The sequence below is a fragment of the Zingiber officinale genome, chromosome 4B (assembly GCF_018446385.1).
Source record: "Zingiber officinale cultivar Zhangliang chromosome 4B, Zo_v1.1, whole genome shotgun sequence".
Taxonomy (NCBI): Eukaryota; Viridiplantae; Streptophyta; class Magnoliopsida; order Zingiberales; family Zingiberaceae; genus Zingiber; species Zingiber officinale.
Window position 1 is genome coordinate 5,986,162 of NC_055993.1, and position 20,448 is coordinate 6,006,609.

The window sequence follows — 20,448 nt, forward strand, 5'->3', positions numbered from 1 at the left end:
TCAAAGAGCTTCAGGTTTTTGATTGATATGATGTTGTATGATTTTGGTAAATTGCCCGTTAAATTTAACCATGACACAGCACTCAAGCAATCTGTTGAGAGATATCTAAAACCACAATTGAGGCCGAGGCCACCACAAGCGTCCCCTGTCCCGCGATTGCTACAACTGCCCATGACGACAAGCCGGCGAAGCTTCTCGGAAGCCTCTGCCTTTTGTCGCAGTTCGTAGGCCGTTTTTTTGACATGCATCATGCATGCGTACTCTGTCGTGCTATTATCGGATCGTGAGTGCGTTCTCGTATATAAATAGAGTGATCGAGTGCAGTCACATTTATTATTCAGTGATCAACAGTGAGATTCATGGCGGCACTGGAAGCTGGGAATTATCTTAAATTGAGCAGCGGCGGCGGCCGGGGTAAGGAGAAAGAGATCAAGGAGGTGCACGGCCGCACGGCGCACAACATGTCGTCGTCGTCGCTGCGGAAGAAGTCGGACCTGACGCTGCTGTCCAAGGTGCGCTGCGGGCTGCTCAGGGACCTGCTCGCCAACTTGCAGGAGATCTTCCTCGGCACCAAGCTCTTCGTCCTCTTCCTCGCCATCCCCCTCGCCATCGTCGCCAACTACTGCCATTTCGGACGTGTACGTATATATATATATACACACTTTTAATGAACATGGGAAGGAATTGATTGCGTGCGTGGTACGTGTTTGACGAAATGCCTCACCGGGATTCATATTTTGCTTTGTTGAAACTGCACAAGAAATGATAATCAACTTTGCTTAATTTCGTTGACGTGAAATCAAATGTTTAATCTGGAAATTTTCTAAACAGGAATGGATGTTCGCTTTGAGCTTGCTTGGTCTCATCCCACTTGCCGAGCGTGTCAGCTTCCTCACAGAGTACTACTCATACTTATCATACTTCAGTTGTTCTTTCTTGATTGCTTAATTAATCTTTATCTTGATTCTGAATATATAATTAATTTCGTTCGTTTCTCAATTGACCTTTGGCAGGCAGATTGCATTTTATACTGGTCCTACTGGTAATTAATGCAGTGCACATATATAATTAACTTCTGTTTTTGTTTAATAATTGCCTTGATTAACCAGGGTTTAATTACTGTTCTTGATGCTATACAGTGGGTGGACTGTTGAATGCAACATGTGGAAATGTCACGGAGCTGATCATTGCAATCTTTGCTTTGCAACAAGGGAAGATTGAAGTCCTGAAATATTCCTTGCTTGGATCAATCCTATCCAATCTTTTACTTGTACTTGGGTCCTCTCTCTTCTCTGGTGGCTTGGCCAATCTACACTCGGACCAACTGTTTGATCGAGTAAGCTTCTAGAGGTTAATTAATTACTTGCTACTACAGTTCACCTTGATCAATCATCTTTCCATTAACTGCTTATAATTATACATGCAGAAGCAAGCTGATGTGAACACTGCTCTTCTTCTCTTGGGTGCACTTTGCCACATCCTGCAGTTGTTGTTCCGATATGCGCCCAAGTCAGGAGGGCACACCACAGCTCTTGCACTGGCTATGTCGAGAGCTTGCAGCATCATCATGCTCCTTGGCTACGTTGCTTACCTCTTCTTCCAGCTCAAGACCCACAGCCAATTCTTTGAAACACAACAGGTGATATATAGTATCAAACGGATTGGTGCTTTGAACAACACTAGAGTACTCAATCATAAATTGTGTTCTCTTTGCGTGAATTGCAGGAGGAGGACGATGACAATGACGATGCGGTAACTGAAGATAAACCAGTGATTGGATTTGCAAGCGCAATGACATGGTTGGTGGGAATGGCCATTGCGATCACCCTGCTGTCTGAGTTTGTTGTTGACACTATTGAGGTATACTTTTTTTTTCACCTCTTTAATATGCTTTACATCATGCTCCAATCTTTTTCAATTAGAGCTCCACCATATATATATAGGTTGCTTCAGATTCATGGGGTCTATCTGTGAGCTTCATTAGCATCATCTTGCTCCCAATTGTTGGAAATGCAGCAGAACATGCTGGTGCCATCATTTTTGCTTTCAAGAACAAGCTGGTAGAAAACCTTTACTCATCACTGTATAATTTGACTATTTGATTGTATATATATATATATAATCTATTGAATTGTGACAGGATATTACCCTTGGTGTTTCCCTTGGTTCAGCAACTCAGATATCCATGTTTGTGGTAAGGAATATTAATTGAATTAACATGAAGTAGCATTAAAATAATTAGTATACATATATTTATATATAGCTCATAATAAAAGGCTTTAATTTACATCTCTTAGGTTCCTCTAACTATTGTTGTGGCCTGGATAATGGGAATCGAGATGGATCTTGATCTTGATCTGTTAGGAACTGGTTCATTGCTCATGGCAATTCTAGTTGTAGCCTTCACTTTACAGGTAACTTGCAGCTATTCTTTCATAAAATGCAAGGATTTCAGACAAAAAGGATGGAACTTTTGTAGGAATAATCATAATGTTCATGAATTAAGGGCACTTTTACAGGATGGAAGTTCACACTACTTGAAGGGACTTGCTCCACTGCTATGCTACCTGGCAATTGGTGCATGCTTCTTTGTTTTAAAATCACCATCAAATGAGTAAGAAGAGTACTCAAGAAATGTTTCTGCAAAGAAGAGCTCATCATGGGAAATGGATACTATTTGCATGAAGAAGTATAATGTTTCTGCAACTCTTCCTCCTTCAGGCTTTGCTTGGAGTGGCTCATGTATTTGCATAAGTTGATGTTTATGGAAATTTAATTCTGTAGTTAAATTGTTCGTTTGTTTTTGTATTTTTTGAACTTCATTGTGTTAAATAATAAAATTTCAACTAAGTATATAAGACTTAATTAGTTTCCTTAATTTAACCTTGTTCATTCATATTCATATCTAACTTGAGTGGAGATTTGATCATTGCTAAGTCATTGTTTCAATTATCGTTGTCCCTTCAATTATTCGCACGAACAATGATTAATGCTTTCAACTTTTATTAATACAAGAATACATATTTCGAAAAGACAGCTCAGTATTCTATGAATTATCAAAAAAACTAAAAAAAATCTATTTGTTAAGCTAACTTTCAAATCAAACATGTAAAAATAATGTTTAATAAATTTTACATTGTTAATCAATATTGTACTGAACCAAGTAGGTAGTTTCCATATTACTCATTTCATGTATATATCAAAATTTTAGAATTTTGAAAAAGCATAGTATATTATCAATATGCCTCCTTTTTCATCATCCATCGATTGTTTATCCGCCAATAGTGGACTACTAAAATCAATCGATTTCTAAATTTAGAATATTAGATTGATGATTAACAGTCCCATCAGTTGACTACTAAACTTTTTGTTCTGGTAGACTATTATCCAGCTCGTTGTGCCTAGATGAAGCCACATTTGACTCGTTCTGGGCTATGGCCCACCTTATTTTTAAAATTATTATTATCTATATAAATTTTATTAAGTGTTAGATTTTTTTAACAAAATAAATAAACAAACAAATTGAATCATCAACCACAAAATGAGGGTCCTGATTCAAAATTAAATTGATCTCTGGACTATAGTATTATAATGAGGTCTGAGATTCGAATCTCGGTAAAATTGAGATAAATACCTCTCTTATGTGTTAGTTATTATTCCAAAGGCTAGTAGCTGTCTGTGATTTACCTCCTCCGTATTGGCCCTGGAACAGGTTGGCGGGGACGAATGTATTCACCTTTTTGTCATAATAATAAGATATTTAAGTTATCATTCAGCTATTCACGATTCGATCTTCAGCTATAATATATTTATAGGAATGTTTTCTTCAAATGGGGCACACAACTAAAAGATATTAGGTTTTTAGACTAGCCACTGCATGCGCTTCTCGATTTATCCTAGTGGCCGGTGAAAAATTTCTGTGGGGTCGAACCGGTCACCCCAGGGATAGTCATTGAGATTAACTAGATTTATCATATTTTACCCCTGGAGCTATGGTGTAGTGGTAAGATATTCATATTATCATTTAGGCATCCGTAATTCGATCCCTAACCATGGTGAATTTGCAAGAATTTTTTTTTTCGAAATGAGACATATAATTAAAGGATGTTGGACTTCTAAATTATTCACTGTGAGCACTTTCTGATTTATCCATCGATGAAAAATTAAACTACATCGATGACCCTATACTTGATATTATCAACTTAATTAATCATTTTTTTTATTTAAAATTAAATTGGAGTCAAATAAAATCAGAGTTAATTTGATTTTGATTTAGCAAGTGATGATTGAAGCAAGTTCAATTGGATTAAACCAGTTCAATTGATTTAATTAAAGAATTTTTAGAAAAACCTAATTTCTCTTTTTTCTATTCTTTGTTACGCATGCAATCTCGCTAAGTCTCCACGTGTCGGTTTTTTTTTATCTTCTTCTCCCTTTTACCTGTGTTTTTTTTTCTAACAGAATCGTAGTTGTTTTTCTTTTCTCCTTCTCCACCAACATTTTTCTTTTATTCTTCCTCTTCTCAAGAAGCAACTCTCCTTCTTCTCTTCTTTTTTTTTTGTTATTTTTCAGCCGACTAATAGCAACCCTAGTCCTTTATCTCCAACGAGAGTATACCAATTAGTTTACTTCCTCTTTTCGTCCGAGCTAATCGAGACTATTGAAAAAGAAAGAGGATAAGACTTTTGTTTTGTTTTCATTTCATCTTGGTAGTTGTTTTATTGAAGAGTATAAATGTATAATATAATATAATAATTTTCAATTATATATATAATTTATTATATTTTTTATATTAATATAAATGATAATCATGATACAATGATAAAATTATTATTATGTGATCTAAAATTTAAAGTTTTAAGTTTTGAAAATAACCTCATGTAAAATAAGATCAGACTACATATAAAATCCTTCTATCTGAGATGGTATTAACAAGAGTTTGGTGTACTAAATTATTGCATTAAATTCAAATCCATCAAAACTCACAAATGAGGACATAATTATACTCACGATGAAATCAAAAGTGAATTAATTTGATTTTAAGTATTTTTAAGATGTTAAAGTGATAAATGAGTTTTGATTAAAATTTATTGATAGTTTTAAAATTATTAAGAATTAGAATCATTATATGATATAGTAGATAATTATCTTGATTTGTTTATGAATATCTTGAAACGGTCTTCTAAATCTTGTTGATTTTGTAGAATATTTAGAGATAGACAACTAAACTTGATATTTGGAAAGAGATGGTACAATCGCAAATTTATATTAATAAAAAAACTCCTTAAAAATAATTAAACAAATATTTAAATAGATTTGAAAATTAAACAAAAAAAATAGTAAAAATATTCAGAATAAAATAAGCTTCAATTTGATTGATATTATGTGTCATTCATCCCAAATTATAGATTATGGACTATGTCAGTTTGAACTATCCTCTCACATCATTGTACTTCTCATGATTTTGCTATAATTAAAGAGATGATTATGCTCATCCTAAATATTACTCAGAGTCTATCCCTAAATTATATGAAGGAAGATAAATTATTAGATCAATTTATAGTCGATAGCTAAATTGGATAGGAGGTAAGAGAAATTTTTTTCCTGTGATTATGCATCCCCGGAAAATGAGAATCTTATCGATTGTAATTGAAATCCTTAAATCTAAATTCCACAACTTAAATTAAGAAATATGAATTTTTTAAATTTTATTTTATTTTATGAGGTATACTATTTCCTCGATAATTATCATTTGTTGTCGGTGCACCCAACACAGCACCGCCAAAACGCATCGAGCGAAAGATTCCAAATAATTTGCAGCACGCAGTCTGTTCCTTCTCTTGTCTCAGCAAATCTGTCCTTGCTGTACTGATCACCACTTGAAAATTATACAAAAATCCGTCTTTTCCCAAATCAAGATCGAGAAAGAACTTGAGTCCTCTTTCTTGCTGATCATGCTAAACAAGACAAAAAAAATCAGCAAACAATAACAGACCTTTATCCAACAAATGGACTAATTATACATATAAACATACGTCGCAACACTAAATCACTGACTCCGCCATCCGCGGCACAGAAAACGCGTAGGGCCGTCGGCGATACCCCACCCTTCAGTTGTAGTGGATGGAGATCCATGTATCCCCGCCGGGAATGGCGCGCTGTGTTTCTTCAAAGTTACTGGCTTGCAGTGTGAACAATGAGAACAGAGACCATTTCTATTTGGTTCTTCACTGTTGCATGGATTTACCTGGGGATCTACCGCCTGTGGCCACGGGGAAAGAAAAAAATACTTTATTTTGTCTCGGAAAGCAGACTTCTTGCTTGGATCTCAAGCCTTGTGTGTATGTGAAGGACCACTAACTCTTTATTCATGCAACGATTAGTGGCGTCGCCAACCAAGTTGTTCGCCATGAACTCGCTGCGTCGCTTTGTCGAGTAGAAATTTTAGCCGGTGGCAGTTCGTTCAGAAGAGGACAGAACGCACCAAACGTGCATGATGGTACTGGAGGAGTCTACTGCAGCGTCATAGGCGAAGCCAAAACCCACCGACGAGAGACAGATCCATCACTCGCTCACTTAAAGATTTACCGTCTTCCATAACCGCTCTCATTCAAGAGTGTCGGCCAGCTTTCAAGAACTAATCTTTACCAGTTCTGCTCTATCCCGACCTAACACGGCCATGGAGGGTGGGCAATAAGAAATGCGCTTATTTATTGCCTTGTGGGCGAAAAAAGTTGGCGTCTTGCGGCCTCCGATGAGATGAGCTGCACGGTTGGCGCTGCCATAGCCCTACACCTTGCCCATCTGGTGTGAGGAGGTAAAGGGGGATGCCGCACTGCACTCACCTGTTCTTTAACTTTTTTTCTGTTATAAATTATATCGCTTGCACTGCTGCAGGATTCGATCTCCTTGGCATTGTGGAGAGACCGCGCTGGTGACCTTTAGCTCTACCCCCTCTGGGAGGAGTGTGAGATCTGAGAGATTGGAGTGGGATTGAGAATGGCAGTCCAGCGCTCACCGCATTTCCTCTCCCCACTCCCCTTTTTCCTCCTCCTCCTGCTTTTCCTCCTTCCCGCGGCGCAATGTGGTGTGACCTATGACAGGAAGGCCATCGTCATCAATGGACAGCGGAGGATCCTCATCTCAGGCTCCATTCACTACCCCAGAAGCACCCCAGAAGTAGTTTCCCTAAACATCAAAAGCTTCTTTTTTACCTTGATCTTTTATTAATCTTCTTTTAGATGACTGTTGTTGAGGATTTCCACCCTAATCTTAGATGCGCATTGTTGATTGTTGATTCTGTGTGGCAGATGTGGGAAGGACTTGTACAAAAAGCTAAAGATGGAGGATTGGATGTTATACAGACTTATGTCTTCTGGAACGGCCATGAGCCTTCACCTGGCAGTGTATTTTGCAGACCTCCCATGCTAATTTCTTGGTTCTTTGTTTGTTGTGCTTCAATTTGAGGGCAAAGTATCAATTTGTTTTCCTTTTTCTGGCAGTATAATTTCGAGGGAAGGTATGACTTGGTTAGGTTTATCAAGACAGTCCAGAAGGTGGGGCTGCATGTCCACCTCCGAATTGGACCGTATGTTTGTGCAGAGTGGAATTTTGGGTACTTCTCTCTCAGATTTTTCTTGTAAATGTGTGATTAAATTTTACTTGTTCCTCATTTTTGCTTTCCTCGTTGGTTTAGAGGATTTCCAGTTTGGTTGAAATATGTGCCCGGAATCAGCTTCAGAACAGATAATGAGCCTTTCAAGGTAAATTCCTTGAACCATTCTTTCATAGTCAATCATCCTATATTTTTCTCGTGTTGAATTGTTGCAAGAACAATGTAGTTTTCCCTGTTTGCTTTAAGTTTCATGTCTTACAAGTATATATGATAATTTTTTCTACAGATGGCTATGCAAGGTTTCACCCAGAAAATTGTTGATATGATGAAGAGTGAATCACTTTTTGCTTCTCAGGGTGGGCCGATCATCCTTTCACAGGCATGTTTCTCATCATGTTTTATTTTCATTGGAAGATTAGGATAATAGGAGATAGAATAATGCTTTACCTTGGAATTTTTCAATGCAGATTGAAAACGAGTATGGGCCTGAAAGTAAGGCATTTGGCGCCGCTGGTCATGCATACATGAACTGGGCTGCACAAATGGCTGTTGGGTTGGGCACTGGTGTACCATGGGTGATGTGTAAGGAGGAGGATGCTCCTGAACCAGTGGTAAGGGAACAAATTGGTGGAGTTGTGTTATAGGAAGAATTATATTCCTTTATCTAATACATTCACCTTATAAGCTTGTGCTTAATTTTTAGTTATCTTTGTTAGTTTGTTAGACTTCATTTGTCTTCTTGTTGATATATGTTTTCGATATGTTTCTGAAGGTTTCTAATGTTTGAAACAGATAAATACATGCAATGGCTTCTATTGTCATAGTTTTACTCCAAATAAGCCTTATAAGCCTACCATGTGGACAGAAGCTTGGAGTGGTTGGTAAGTTGCTAAGCAATTTCGGTTTTCCTTTTAAATGTGAGATTTGTACATGGACGATCGTATATGTTATGACCATGTGGATAAAGATGAATAATGCTGGGGATTCTCAAAATCCTTCTGTGCTATCACTGTAGGTTTACAGAATTCGGAGACACTATCCGTCAACGACCAGTTCAAGATCTTGCATTTGCTGTGGCACGTTTTATACAAAAGGGCGGCTCATTTATAAACTATTACATGGTTGGAACTACAATCCATCTCTCTAAATTATCTTCGCCCTTAGATGATTCTAAACTGCTAATTTTTTTTTCCTTTGGTTGCTGATTAAGTACCATGGAGGAACTAATTTTGGGCATACAGCTGGAGGACCCTTCATCACAACCAGTTATGACTATGATGCACCGATTGACGAATATGGTATGACAGAGAAATACCCTTTTATCTTTCAAGAAGCGTAAGAAAATGATTGAAATTTTTGCCAATGATTTTCTGCCTGAGTTGGATAGGATGAACTAAAGACCTATTGTCACATTAGAATGACTATAGGGTCATGGCATACTCATCTGCTCTGTAACCTAAAAATCCCTTGTAAAATCCAACTCAATCGTAACTTGTTCAGTGTGGCTTTACTAGATAATTGTCTGTCAGGATATTTCACTTATATTTCTACAACTTGTGCATAGCTTTTTCGTGTAGAATCATTTAAAATAGTTATTTTTCATTTGTTAATTATTTGTCATTTGTGATCATAAGTTACATTCTTGTCAGAAATCTGATATTAGCACAATATCTTATTAACGCTAGAGTAAATTAATTTGTCTTGACACTTGAACTACATATAATGTGTTTAAAAAGAAGAAAGATTTAGTATGTGTTACTTGCATCTTCTGATTTTCTGTGATAAAATGGCAGGATTAGTCCGAGAACCAAAGTACGGGCACTTGAAAGAGCTTCACAGAGCCATTAAGTTGTGTGAGCAGGCTCTTATTTCTGCCGATCCTACTGTTACTTCTTTGGGAAGCCTCCAAGAGGTTTGTTAGATTCTAAGTTAGCACTAACTAAATAAGGTTTCCATGATTTTGGAGATCAAAATGACTCCTCAATGATAATTGATTGTCTTCTTCGAATTTAGGCTCATGTTTTCAGCCCCCAATCTGGAGGATGTGCAGCTTTCCTTGCTAATTATGATACAAATTCCTTTGCAAGAGTAATGTTCAACAACATGCACTACAGCCTCCCACCATGGTCAATCAGCATCTTACCGGACTGCAGAAATGTAGTTTTCAACACTGCAAAGGTAAGCTCAATTATTTTAGCTGATGAGTTGGATACTATCATAGTTAATCTTACTAATTGGAAAGTGTTTTTGTTGTCAAATTCCACAGATCGGAGTGCAAACATCTCAAATGCAAATGCACCCAACTAATGCTCAGTCACTTGTGTGGGAGACCTATGATGATGAGGTAGCTTCACAGGGAGAAAATTCACTAATTACCTCAACTGGGCTGTTAGAACAGATAAATGTCACAAGGGATACAAGTGACTACTTGTGGTACATCACTAGGTGTGACTTTATCCAACATACCTTTCTCAATTTAAGTATAGCTAGATCTGTTCCATCTTAATTTTCTTCGACTTTCTTCAATGCACTAATAATGATCCACACACTGAATTAATTACACTATTGTGTTATTTTGTTTAGTGTTGATGTCAATCCTGCTGAAGAATTCTTACAACGAGGTCGGCGTCCTGTTCTCACCGTCCATTCTGCTGGTCATGCTCTTCATGTCTTTATTAATGGAGAGCTCTCAGGTATATTAATGTGTCGCTTGTGTTCTTTCGAATACAATGATTCTTAAACTTTGAATATGGTATGGAAGGTTCTGCTTATGGGACCAGGAAGGATAGGAAGATCAAATTTTCTGGTAATGTCAATCTTCGCGCTGGAACTAATAAAATTGCACTGTTAAGTGTGGCTGTTGGGCTACCAGTAAGTTACTCTTTTGTCATTTCTATGAACCATATTTCCAAGTCGAGGAATCAAACACTGAACTTCTTTTTTTGCACAATTACTTTGGTGAAGAACGCAGGCCCACATTACGAGTTGTGGAGTACTGGAGTTCTAGGTCCTGTTGTGTTACATGGTTTTGATGGGGGCAACAAGGACCTAACATGGCAGCAATGGTCATATCAGGTTATCACGTTTGTTCATTATAGTTTTCGTTTACGAGCTGAATTTCAGACATAGTGAAGCAATAAGGTTTTTTGGTTTTCTGCTTTTGTAGGTTGGTCTTAAAGGAGAAGCCATGAATTTGCATTCCTTGGAGGGTACTTTCTCTGTTGAGTGGATGCGATCCTCATTAGCAGTTCAAAATCAGCAGCCTTTAACATGGTACCGGGTAAGTACATACATTATCATGATTCTAATCTAAAATGATGATTTTTAGCACCTATGTTTTTGCTATTACCGTTTTGCAGGCGTATTTTGATGCTCCCGATTGGGATGAGCCATTAGCTTTGGATATGGGAAGTATGGGAAAGGGCGAGGCTTGGATAAATGGGCAAAGTATTGGAAGATACTGGACTGCATCTGCTCCTAATGAACATTGCAGTTCATGCAGTTATACAGGGACATATCGATCGCCAAAGTGTCAAAGCAATTGTGGCCAACCGACCCAAAGATGGTAATTTTTGCCATTGTGAAAAGGAACTCAAACTTTTAATCCTTTATTTGGATAGAATTAGGATCTTGTCTCTGTCAATTCCTGTAACAAAATTTTAGTAAGTGTTGGGTACTAAGTATTTGATATTCAGGTACCATGTGCCAAGATCCTGGTTACAGCCATCGAGAAATCTACTAGTATTATTTGAAGAGCTTGGAGGTGATGCGACAAAAATCTCTCTAGCTAAGAGATCCATCTCCAGTGTGTGTGCTGATGTATCTGAATGGCACCCCATGATAAAAAATTGGGAGATAGAGAGTTATGGCCGGCCTGAAGAACACCACAAGCCGAAGGTCCACCTCCAATGCACTCCGGGACAAGTTATATCAGCCATCAAATTTGCTAGCTATGGAACACCTGTCGGAACATGTGGAAATTTCCAACAGGGAGCATGCCATTCATCAAATTCCTACAGTATTTTGGAAAAGGTCTCCACACTTCTCTTTTCTCCTTCTCGTCAATCTAAAAGCATTCAGTAACCAAGTAGACACAGTTAGTTTGATGCATATATCATCCTTAATTCTTTGTTTGATCTGAACAGAAGTGCATTGGACAGCAGAGGTGTATGGTTGCCATCTCCGCCACCAACTTTGGTGGGGATCCATGCCTACATGTCATGAAAAGAGTCGCGGTAGAAGCCATATGCTCTGCAGTTGCTCAACCAATGCATTGATCTTCATAAAGCACATAGAGGAAGTTCTTAATGTCTCGAAAGAAGGCTGAGAAAATCTCGGCACAGTTGTAAAGTGTGTCAATCCAAGCTGCTTCTTTGGATTCTCAGTTGTTTGGCTTGCTGGCTTGCAATTAGAAGTCGGTGCCAGGTCAGAAAGCAAGAGGAAAGTAGAGAAAAATCCTCCATCTTCATGCTTTGGTATGGTAATGAAGTCATCATGTGATTGGTGCAGTTGCAGGAATCCAATGCCTTGTTGCTGCCATTAGTTTTCTTCCAGATTTTTATCAGTACAAAACTGGTCGCAAAAATTCAATTAGTGATGTCTGCTGCCGTCTCTATCTTGTTCTTGGATGGCATGTCTTGTAAAGAATTGTGTGGCAATGAGAACCTTTTCTTACATGCTCCTCTGCTTCTTGTCTGCTTAACTGTTAAAACAGGTTGGATTATGCGTAACCAAAATCAAGAAAAGAGATTGCCTGATTATATGGTCCCAACATATAATTGAGAACAGTGCTACTGGTGTTGGATTATACAATCCCAGTGATTTTATTAATTTAAAGGACAATAATTCCATTACACAAGAACAGTGTCAATGGCCTTGGGTGACATCCATGATTCAACTAATATACAACACTTTACATGTTTTGCCCTTTAGATTACACAAAAATATGCTGATATCTTTATAACAAACTACCCTATAATTCCACCAAATAGCCACCTCTTTATGTTACATTATATACCATGACTGCGCTCACTGTCCCCTATAAAAGCTCGAAAACAATGCCTGAAAGCATCTAATTATTCTGGTTCAGTGTTTCAAATAGCAATCATAGCCAATGTAAATCTATCTACGAGATGAAATCATGTAGTAGATTTGTTGATCCAAATCTGTGGTCGGTCCCCGACATTTGAATAATCAAAGGCATCTGTATCTAACCGAGGTGGAGGGCAGTGCCATAAACATCGTTCCCTCTCAATGCAAGAAAGCTCTGATGATTGTCTGATATAGGAAGGCCTACATCGCACTGCTGCAGCCCGAGTGTAAGTGACACCCCACTGTTTCCATACTGACCTAACTCGCCCATCTGATACGTGAAAAACCTCCCGCTTTGATCTGCGTTGGCAGTAGCATCTTGTAAAAAGCTGGAATCTCCTCCAATGGACCTTTGTTCACTGTTCTTTATATTCATGTTAGAGACTTGTGTAGTTGATTCATTCTGAAAAGCAGTAGCTGTCTCGGTCACTGGAATGAGACAGGGCTTTGAATCACCTATCTGGCTTGTTTGGCATCTATTAGCATTTGCATTTTTTGGCTCTTCATGGTCCCCAGAGGATTGAATGTCCTCCTTTGCTTTTGTTGGATTTTCTGAAGAAGAGTTTGAGTCGATCTCAATGTCACCAAACTCTTCTTTGTGCATGTCTTCAATCATAGGCTTCCAAAGGCGAACACGAGCATTTATGAACCAGTTTGCAACCTAGAGAAGTTAAAGTAGGATCAACTACTACACTTCAAAGTCTTCTAGAATGAAATGAGCAAGGAGTTTCATTATTAAATGCTATTGCAACATAGACAAAAATGTATATCATGTGAATAGGTTATGCAATCCAAAGATCGTATTGGAATCGAGAATGGATTAGCATCCATAAATTTACAATGACCTAATGCATAGCATAGAATCACTAACAATCAACTCTCAATGCTCCAGTCAAAACATAAGCTACATGATGAGGAATCATTTTAAAAATCTGATCCTACGAACTAATCTTAAGCTAAACAGATCAATAGACGACCACAAAAAATCTCAACAGAAAATTACAGGGTAAAAGAAAGATTCCCTTTAAGACAATTTTGATCCTGATGTCATAAGTGCTAAAGGGCTCTAGAGGCACGCAAAGTTCATACATGAATAACGAATAATACCTGACTTCTGGACAAACCTGTCTGTCGCGCAAGCATTAGCTTCTCAGAATCCTTTGGGTAACTGCAAAGGAGAGGCTAATTTAACTATTAGCTTATCCTTTGTACTTATAAATGAGCTAGTTCAAAGATAAGATATCTGAGCTTACGGATGAAGGAAGTGCTCAAACAACCAAGCACGAAGAATTGAGACAGATGACTCAGGCAAACCCCTCTGTGGCCTCCAGGCATTGGGTTGCATCACTCCAAATTGCTGCATGGCTCTCTGTTGCCTTAACTGCTGATCTATGTGTCGAAGGCGAGATAAACCACCACTCATGCTACTTGAGTTATCTGGTTCGCCAAGGCTTTTTCTTGCAACTTGAATTTGGCCACTGATGGCATCTCTCAAGCAGCGAAAATGACAAGATATTGTTTGAAGGGCAAGTGAAGTGTATGGTTTGGCCGTCCCACAACCTGCTATTGTGTCAAAATATGATACTATTATCTGCATCTGATGGTAATAATGTTTATAACGTCTATCAACCTGCAAGAAAAGGAAATGAATCATGTATGGGTCAATCACAAAGAATCTAAATATTTTCAAATCATACCGCAAAAGAAACAATTCAACTAATTGATGAGTGGTCTCGCATCTGATAAAATTCCAATCTATCATATGTAACTTAAAAGAACATAATACTACAAATCATGTACATTTATTTAGATTTTATGCAGATGCTTTTAACTATATTGTTTATGGCAGTTTTGACTCCTGTTTCGTAGCTTTAGTCCTTGAGACATTGTCTACATCAGGAAAAATGACTTATTTCTTGGTTTTTTCATTTTGAAATTATTTTGCACAGAAGCAAGTTTGAGCTTCCTCTGCTGCACCATTACATTGTCTGTGAGCTATTCGACTAACAAATTTCATGTTGATGCTTTAGGATTGATTATTGTAGTTTCTCTCCCATTTTGTTGATTATTATAGTTTCTCTCCGATTTTGTAGTTACCCTCATAGGAAAGTTTTGTGTGATGTCAAGCAATGTGTTACTTGAGACCATTCTTTTTGATCCTTGGTAAGGTTTCACGTTTTATCTCGGCATCCTGTTTAAAGCTTATTGAGATGGACACAGTTGGAGGCACCATATATAAAGGCACTTCATAGATTCTTCTTCTTTAAAACTTTTCTCATACAGCAAGAAAAAATTGGTAATTACATTAAAACTGAGTCAGGATAGAAAGATAAACATTTTGGAAAACTTGATCATAAAAACTACTTGAGATCGAGAATTTTTGCATCCCTTCCTTCGCCTACAAAAGAAACATAAAGATGGACTTTCTAATTTTTAATTTTATTTCACTCTTTGTATTTGTGACTGACCTATTGATGTTTTCCTCCAAACAGATCTCTCTCTCTCTCCCAATAAAACTACAACAAGACCAGGATCTCAGTAGAAGAATTGTTGATCATCTCCTGCTAATTATACAAACACAGAAACTAAAATACTTCATTTAAACAGGCTCTAGAAATATAATTATGGGTTAATAGGTTTCTTGAGAACACAAAAAAAGAAGCATTTATGGTGGTGTGCACAGAAGCATAATAAAAATGAACAACAAAAAAATCATTGAAGAAATTATTACTCTCTTCAAACTAAATAAACTTAATGGTTGGAGTTCCAATTCAAGCAAACCTATATTGATCTTAATCAGAATGTAGCTAAAATTCTTCAGATATAAATGCTGGTAGCAAATATGATAAAACATTAATGAAAGAATAAGAAAAGGAAAGAAAGCAGTGCACCTCATCCAACATCTCCAATAGCTTTGTGACTTTGCACTGAAGGTCCTGCTTTTCAGAAGGCGACAGCTCACCAGAACAACCAGCAGTCTCTTTTTGGTTTGAAGTCTTTGCTTCAGTCTTCGATATCCCGCTACCATCCTTATCTGTGGTGGCAATTGAAATATGGATACCTTGGAATTTATCTGTTTTTTTCTTCAAAGCCTTCTCCACATTAACAACTTCATTCAGTAATTCATGTGCTGCCTTGAGATACTTTGAATTTGGGATCAAGGTTGTGATATTTGAATGCCCAAATGACAAGACATTACTATGCATATTTTTGTCTTCAAAGGTTTCCTCCCTTAAAGGACCGACATCTCCCGAAGCTGACTGATGAGTGCCAATAAAAGAGAGATCTGAACAAGCAGTTTGGTACTGAATTGAAGGAACTGGCATTTGGGTGCTAAGGCTGAGAGACAATCCTTGATTTTGCATCATGGGTACACTTGACTGCTGCAAAGATAAGCTCTGTCCATTTATGATGCCCAATTGTGCCCGCAGACTCATCTGAGGATCATCAGCACTAAGTAGATTGTTGGAACCATTGATCGAACCATCAATTGGCTGCATAAATAACATCTCATTTCTTTCATCTTTCCAATAATTATAACCATGATCGCCAAGACGGGATGTGAGAATATCAGAATTTCCCCCAGTAACACTTTGAGAAAAGATGGCGGAGGCAACAGGAAACTCGAGATGATTTTGTGGGGTTTGGGTAATGCCGGTTAATGCATTTGTAACCGAAGAATACGGGAAGCTAAGGTATGCCATGGTGCCAGGAAGTGATGAGTCAGTATACGGAGCATTCCCTGGTGCATTTGGGCAATGATTTGAAGCAGTTCCATTTTGATCATCAGAGTCTGAATAGAAAGTAGGCATTATCTTTCTCCCTTGAAAACAACTACCAATGGTTCAATCCTCACAAATTACAATATTAAGAATTGTTGCAATATCTTGACTGCAAATTGGATACTGGTGTCCTCATCTGAACCTCAACAAACTTTAACATGGAAAGCTTAATACCTTGGGAAGAAATTACATTGCCACAATCAATAGTATGAAAAAACATTATGAAAATCTGAAGAAAAAAAGAAGATCAACTGGCACACAAAAAAGGAATAATTGAAGAATCATGAGAAGGACTGCAGCCTGCTAGATGTGGACAATTAAAATCGATCTTTAACCAATAACATAGTAGGAAGGCTACATGCTTTCAACTATAAGCCAGTGTCAACAAAGAAATTGTAGTGCTTATACCAACAAAACGAAGGAAAATAGCTTCCTCTGACTGGCAGTGGTACCAAAAATGATTAGAAAAATTCATGTACTTGTCCTCTATATTCCGATTAGTTCGTGTGAGGAACAGGAACTTCAGTACAATTACAACGAAAAAGAGAACCAAGATGAGTCACCCATACAAGCCAAAACCAACTACCCAAAATTCCATGGCTCGTAGTCCTTTTAACCTTGACAAACACGCCAGAATTCCCATTGAAGAATAGGAAAAAGGAAAGAATTTGAGCAAAAAAAAAAAAAATCAGAACATGATGAGGGAGAAAAGAGCATAAGAAAAATCATCAAGTAGGCCAAAAGAAGCATACTATTATAGTACGACCGATTCCACTTGCACTAAACTCTCGCCCAAACCAATCGATCTGGCAAAGAAGGAAAATAGATTTTTCAAAGAACTAGCTTTTGGAAGTAAAAGAGACGGAATCATGCAAAAGACCATAGCAAACCCGATTTCCAAAGTTCTCATGCTGAAATCAGCCAGGGAGACGAACTAGATCGAACGATGGACACGGACAAAGAGGGAGACAGAAGAAGAAAGCTGAGATGGTCTTGAAACATGAAACATGCGGGTACAAAATTAAATATGTCGTTGTTGAAGAAGAAAGATTCGAATGAAAATGATAGAGAAAGCAAAAGAAACCTGCACGAGAAAGACCGACGTTCAGTACCTGAGAACGATAGTGCGATAGGGAAAAAGAAATAGGGATAGGGCAAAGCTCGGCGGCGGCGGCGGTAGATGCCCGCGCGCACCTCGGGGAGAGCACGAATTCGCGGCTGATCGGCTGAGAAAAATCGGAATCCCCCACAATCCAGAGACAGACCGATCCCAAGGCCTCAATCCAAAGGACACGAAGCTTTTCCCCGTTCTTTCTCTGCCCTTATAATATTATCCATCCCTCGCCAGTCTCCCTCTTTCTCTCTCATCAGCATCCCCAATTGCCAATATAATATTACCACCGAGTTTTTTATTCTCCTTTTCCTCTCTCCATCCCCATCCCCCAAAATTCCAACTTGAGTGTGAGATTACCTCTCTCTCCCTTCCCCCGATGGTAAATGACAAATCTTTTTCTCCACTGGTCTTCCTACCTTGCTCAATTCCCTTTATTTCCAAGCCTTTGCGGGAGTTTCTCATAGTTTAGGATTGTCATTTATTAAGGTGCGATATCTCCTAACCACCAGTTGGTAGACCTAAAACCTGCTCGTAAATCTCTCAAGCACCAACTTGTCCATCTCTGCCATTGATCCATTACCTTTCTCTTCTTGGTCATTCGGCCTTTTCATTCACCTCCCTGGGATCCTAAGCATGGCCGGCGACGCTCGCATCTCACGACCCACTCCACGCCACGCAAGTCCTCAAGGAAGCTACTTTACCAATCTACCTTCCAACGAGTGCTGTGCACTACTGCCTGATTAAGAGTAATGACACCATTACCACCATTTGTTACATGCTTTTCCGGTTCCCCCCACCTCTGCAATCTCACTTTGGTCTGGTCCCCTCGTCTGCTTGCCATGAGTTGGCCGTGACGTGTGTTGATCACAGTTGCACCATCTGCTCCAAATCTGCATTTTTTTTTTATTCTTCTCTGTCTTGTTGTCCACAGAGCTTCTCTGCAGCTGCCTGCCTCCTTCGTATTTTAATCCTGGCAGCCCATCATTGGCATTAGGTGATTTGTTGAATCTCTACTTCTTGTCTCATATGACCTCTACAAGTAGACAGAAGCAGAGATTTTGATTACTGAAAAATCAAGATCTTATCCAACTCTGGAAGATATATTTGCAGTATGATTAGGAGTAATTAATCATGGAGATCAATGAACTGAAGAAAGAAGGTAATAATGGATAAAAAAAGTAGTAATAATGGATAGAATCTTTGGCCAGTCGAAGGCAAACAATGTGCAGAGGTTGTCTGAATCCAACACTTTAAAAAAAAACAAATAAACATGCTTCCAATCGCATATCAACAGAGAACTACTGTTAAGATTAATTCTGGCTCTTCTGATAATTATGATTTGATAAGTTTAGCATTCATATCAAGGAAGTTGTGAGACATTTAATATGTGATAAGGGAATATGCTTCACTTTTGGAAATTTTTGTACTCAACTCTTCGAATCAAGAAAGAAGGACAGCCTTATATTTGCATCAGTTGCAAAAAGACATTTGTTTAGGGTTGGCCATTGCATATCTGTTAGGCATCAGTCACACGGAATCACCAACCCTTCTAAATTTATCAAGATCGAGTTAAACTGTTCTCGACATTATCGATCATTATATGAATTAAATTCCAAGAAAAACTCTTTAGATATTACTTACTTATCATTAGGTTAAGCAATCACTGATTTAATAATATTCTCGATGTGAGAGACCTTTAAACAATTGCTCTTTTTTTAATACCTACCACTGTTGCAAGTTCACACTTCTCTATCTACTTGACCCCTGGTGAAGCAAAACCGAAAGGGAAAGCATTCAGTTTTTCAACATCTATTGACTATTACACGGTCAAAAAGTTGAATGAAGCGTAGACTTTTGCCTGTGCTATTATTTAACTCTCACTTCCGCATCAATTGCTGATTGACTTCTATGCTTCTTCCATCCCTCTGAATCTCTGTTCATCAGCAATGGCGAACGCCAAGTACTCTGCTCTCGCAGTTGTTCTGTTATTAACAGGTATTTATTTCTTCTCGATCCTAATTCCTTTTTCCTCCCTTAAACTGGCAGCTTAAGACTAATCTGGCCTGTTTTCTCTCTCGGGCAAAGTGAAGGCAGTGTGGTGTTTGGATTGGTGAAGCTTGCGGACGCCAAAATTTGCCCGGAGTTTTGCCTGCAAGCAGAGTACATGACGTGCAACTCCACGGGCGGTGAGAGGCTGAAGGCTGCGTGCAACTGCTGCTTCGCTCCACAAAGGGGATGCTCCATTCACCTCCTTAATGGACGCCAAATCAACTGCACTTAAAATTGCTCTGCGCTTGTGTGTAGCAGCAGATGTTTGTCACTCTGTTCCAAATGCTTTGACTAATGCATCCAAATAGAAGATCTTGCCCCCGAGAATGTAGAATTAGTTTTATTTTAATTGTATTCTCTTCCTCAGTCTCTGTGTAAACTTTTCTTACTCCTGCATGTAAAGTTTTCTACTTTTCAACTCCATTTACCTAATTACAAATGCAAAATACAAAATGAAATATAATTTCTATTAAATTTAATATATTTAAATTAAACTTTAATATATTTAAATTAAAATTTAATATATTTTTTTATTACATTTAATACGATTTTTTTTTTCTGATGCTCAATTTTAATTAAATAATACTCAAATCTAATTTAGGATTACTGGGAGAGAGAAAGAGAGGAGAGGGATCGTCACGTCACGGAGGCAGTGTTGGAAAAATAATATGTTGTCAGAGATTTACAGGGTATTAGCTGAATTTAAATTACACTGAATTAAATTCATTTATCTGTCTAGATGATCTGAGCAGATAATCTCAGGTTGCTAGCAGGGGATGATTTCTGTTAATTGCTGA

At 38.1% G+C, this 20,448-nt stretch overlaps 4 protein-coding genes across 6 annotated transcripts; 3 read left to right on the forward strand and 1 right to left on the reverse strand.

The window, feature by feature from the left end:
- Window positions 1–322: 322 nt before the first annotated feature.
- LOC121974558 (vacuolar cation/proton exchanger 3-like) lies at window positions 323–2,878 on the forward strand. 2 transcript variants are annotated; one of them, XM_042525668.1, is made up of 10 exons: window positions 323–638; window positions 832–899; window positions 1,014–1,042; window positions 1,140–1,336; window positions 1,427–1,639; window positions 1,726–1,860; window positions 1,944–2,060; window positions 2,141–2,194; window positions 2,298–2,414; window positions 2,507–2,878. In XM_042525668.1, exons 1-10 carry the CDS (start codon window positions 360–362, stop codon window positions 2,612–2,614), a joined length of 1,317 nt encoding a protein of 438 aa, XP_042381602.1. In that variant the 5' UTR covers window positions 323–359; the 3' UTR covers window positions 2,615–2,878. The 2 variants fall into 2 exon arrangements, with proteins under 2 accessions (XP_042381602.1, XP_042381603.1); XM_042525669.1 differs by having other exon boundaries at window positions 324–638; window positions 2,520–2,878.
- Window positions 2,879–6,665: 3,787 nt separating this feature from the next.
- LOC121974559 (beta-galactosidase 5-like) lies at window positions 6,666–12,291 on the forward strand. The gene is made up of 20 exons (XM_042525670.1): window positions 6,666–6,817; window positions 6,898–7,179; window positions 7,311–7,406; window positions 7,503–7,615; window positions 7,697–7,763; window positions 7,902–7,994; window positions 8,083–8,226; window positions 8,408–8,496; window positions 8,631–8,736; window positions 8,826–8,913; window positions 9,409–9,527; window positions 9,629–9,793; window positions 9,882–10,060; window positions 10,199–10,308; window positions 10,377–10,486; window positions 10,580–10,690; window positions 10,782–10,895; window positions 10,975–11,180; window positions 11,311–11,647; window positions 11,761–12,291. The coding sequence occupies exons 2-20, from the start codon at window positions 7,000–7,002 to the stop codon at window positions 11,890–11,892; spliced, it is 2,559 nt and encodes an 852-aa protein (XP_042381604.1). The 5' UTR covers window positions 6,666–6,817; window positions 6,898–6,999; the 3' UTR covers window positions 11,893–12,291.
- Window positions 12,292–12,409: 118 nt separating this feature from the next.
- On the reverse strand, window positions 12,410–17,908 carry LOC121974560 (BEL1-like homeodomain protein 7). Of its 2 annotated transcripts, XM_042525672.1 has the most exons (7): window positions 17,601–17,908; window positions 17,379–17,480; window positions 17,241–17,294; window positions 15,598–16,662; window positions 13,960–14,336; window positions 13,814–13,874; window positions 12,410–13,367 (listed from the first exon to the last, which is right to left on the reverse strand). In XM_042525672.1, the coding sequence occupies exons 4-7, from the start codon at window positions 16,516–16,518 to the stop codon at window positions 12,825–12,827; spliced, it is 1,902 nt and encodes a 633-aa protein (XP_042381606.1). In that variant the 5' UTR covers window positions 16,519–16,662; window positions 17,241–17,294; window positions 17,379–17,480; window positions 17,601–17,908; the 3' UTR covers window positions 12,410–12,824. The 2 variants fall into 2 exon arrangements, with proteins under 2 accessions (XP_042381606.1, XP_042381605.1); XM_042525671.1 differs by lacking the exons at window positions 17,241–17,294; window positions 17,379–17,480 and having other exon boundaries at window positions 17,601–17,906.
- A 1,608-nt stretch (window positions 17,909–19,516) lies between these two features.
- Window positions 19,517–20,017, forward strand: LOC121977339. The gene is made up of 2 exons (XM_042529922.1): window positions 19,517–19,597; window positions 19,693–20,017. Exons 1-2 carry the CDS (start codon window positions 19,549–19,551, stop codon window positions 19,881–19,883), a joined length of 240 nt encoding a protein of 79 aa, XP_042385856.1. The 5' UTR covers window positions 19,517–19,548; the 3' UTR covers window positions 19,884–20,017.
- The last annotated feature ends 431 nt before the right edge of the window (window positions 20,018–20,448 follow it).

Coding starts and splice junctions, on each gene's coding strand:
- LOC121974558 (XM_042525668.1), top strand. CDS start 360: ATGGCGGCACTGGAAGCTGGGAATTATCTTAAATTGAGCAGCGGCGGC. Junction 1,043..1,139: donor ATTTTATACTGGTCCTACTG/GTAATTAATGCA, acceptor GATGCTATACAG/TGGGTGGACTGTTGAATGCA. Junction 1,337..1,426: donor CGGACCAACTGTTTGATCGA/GTAAGCTTCTAG, acceptor TTATACATGCAG/AAGCAAGCTGATGTGAACAC.
- LOC121974559 (XM_042525670.1), top strand. CDS start 7,000: ATGGCAGTCCAGCGCTCACCGCATTTCCTCTCCCCACTCCCCTTTTTC. Junction 7,764..7,901: donor CAGATAATGAGCCTTTCAAG/GTAAATTCCTTG, acceptor TTTTTTCTACAG/ATGGCTATGCAAGGTTTCAC. Junction 11,648..11,760: donor CCTACAGTATTTTGGAAAAG/GTCTCCACACTT, acceptor TGATCTGAACAG/AAGTGCATTGGACAGCAGAG.
- LOC121974560 (XM_042525672.1), bottom strand. CDS start 16,518: ATGCCTACTTTCTATTCAGACTCTGATGATCAAAATGGAACTGCTTCA. Junction 14,337..15,597: donor TATTGGAGATGTTGGATGAG/GTGCACTGCTTT, acceptor CTTTTCTTGCAG/GTTGATAGACGTTATAAACA. Junction 13,875..13,959: donor TTTGAGCACTTCCTTCATCC/GTAAGCTCAGAT, acceptor TCTCCTTTGCAG/TTACCCAAAGGATTCTGAGA.
- LOC121977339 (XM_042529922.1), top strand. CDS start 19,549: ATGGCGAACGCCAAGTACTCTGCTCTCGCAGTTGTTCTGTTATTAACA. Junction 19,598..19,692: donor AGTTGTTCTGTTATTAACAG/GTATTTATTTCT, acceptor GGCAAAGTGAAG/GCAGTGTGGTGTTTGGATTG.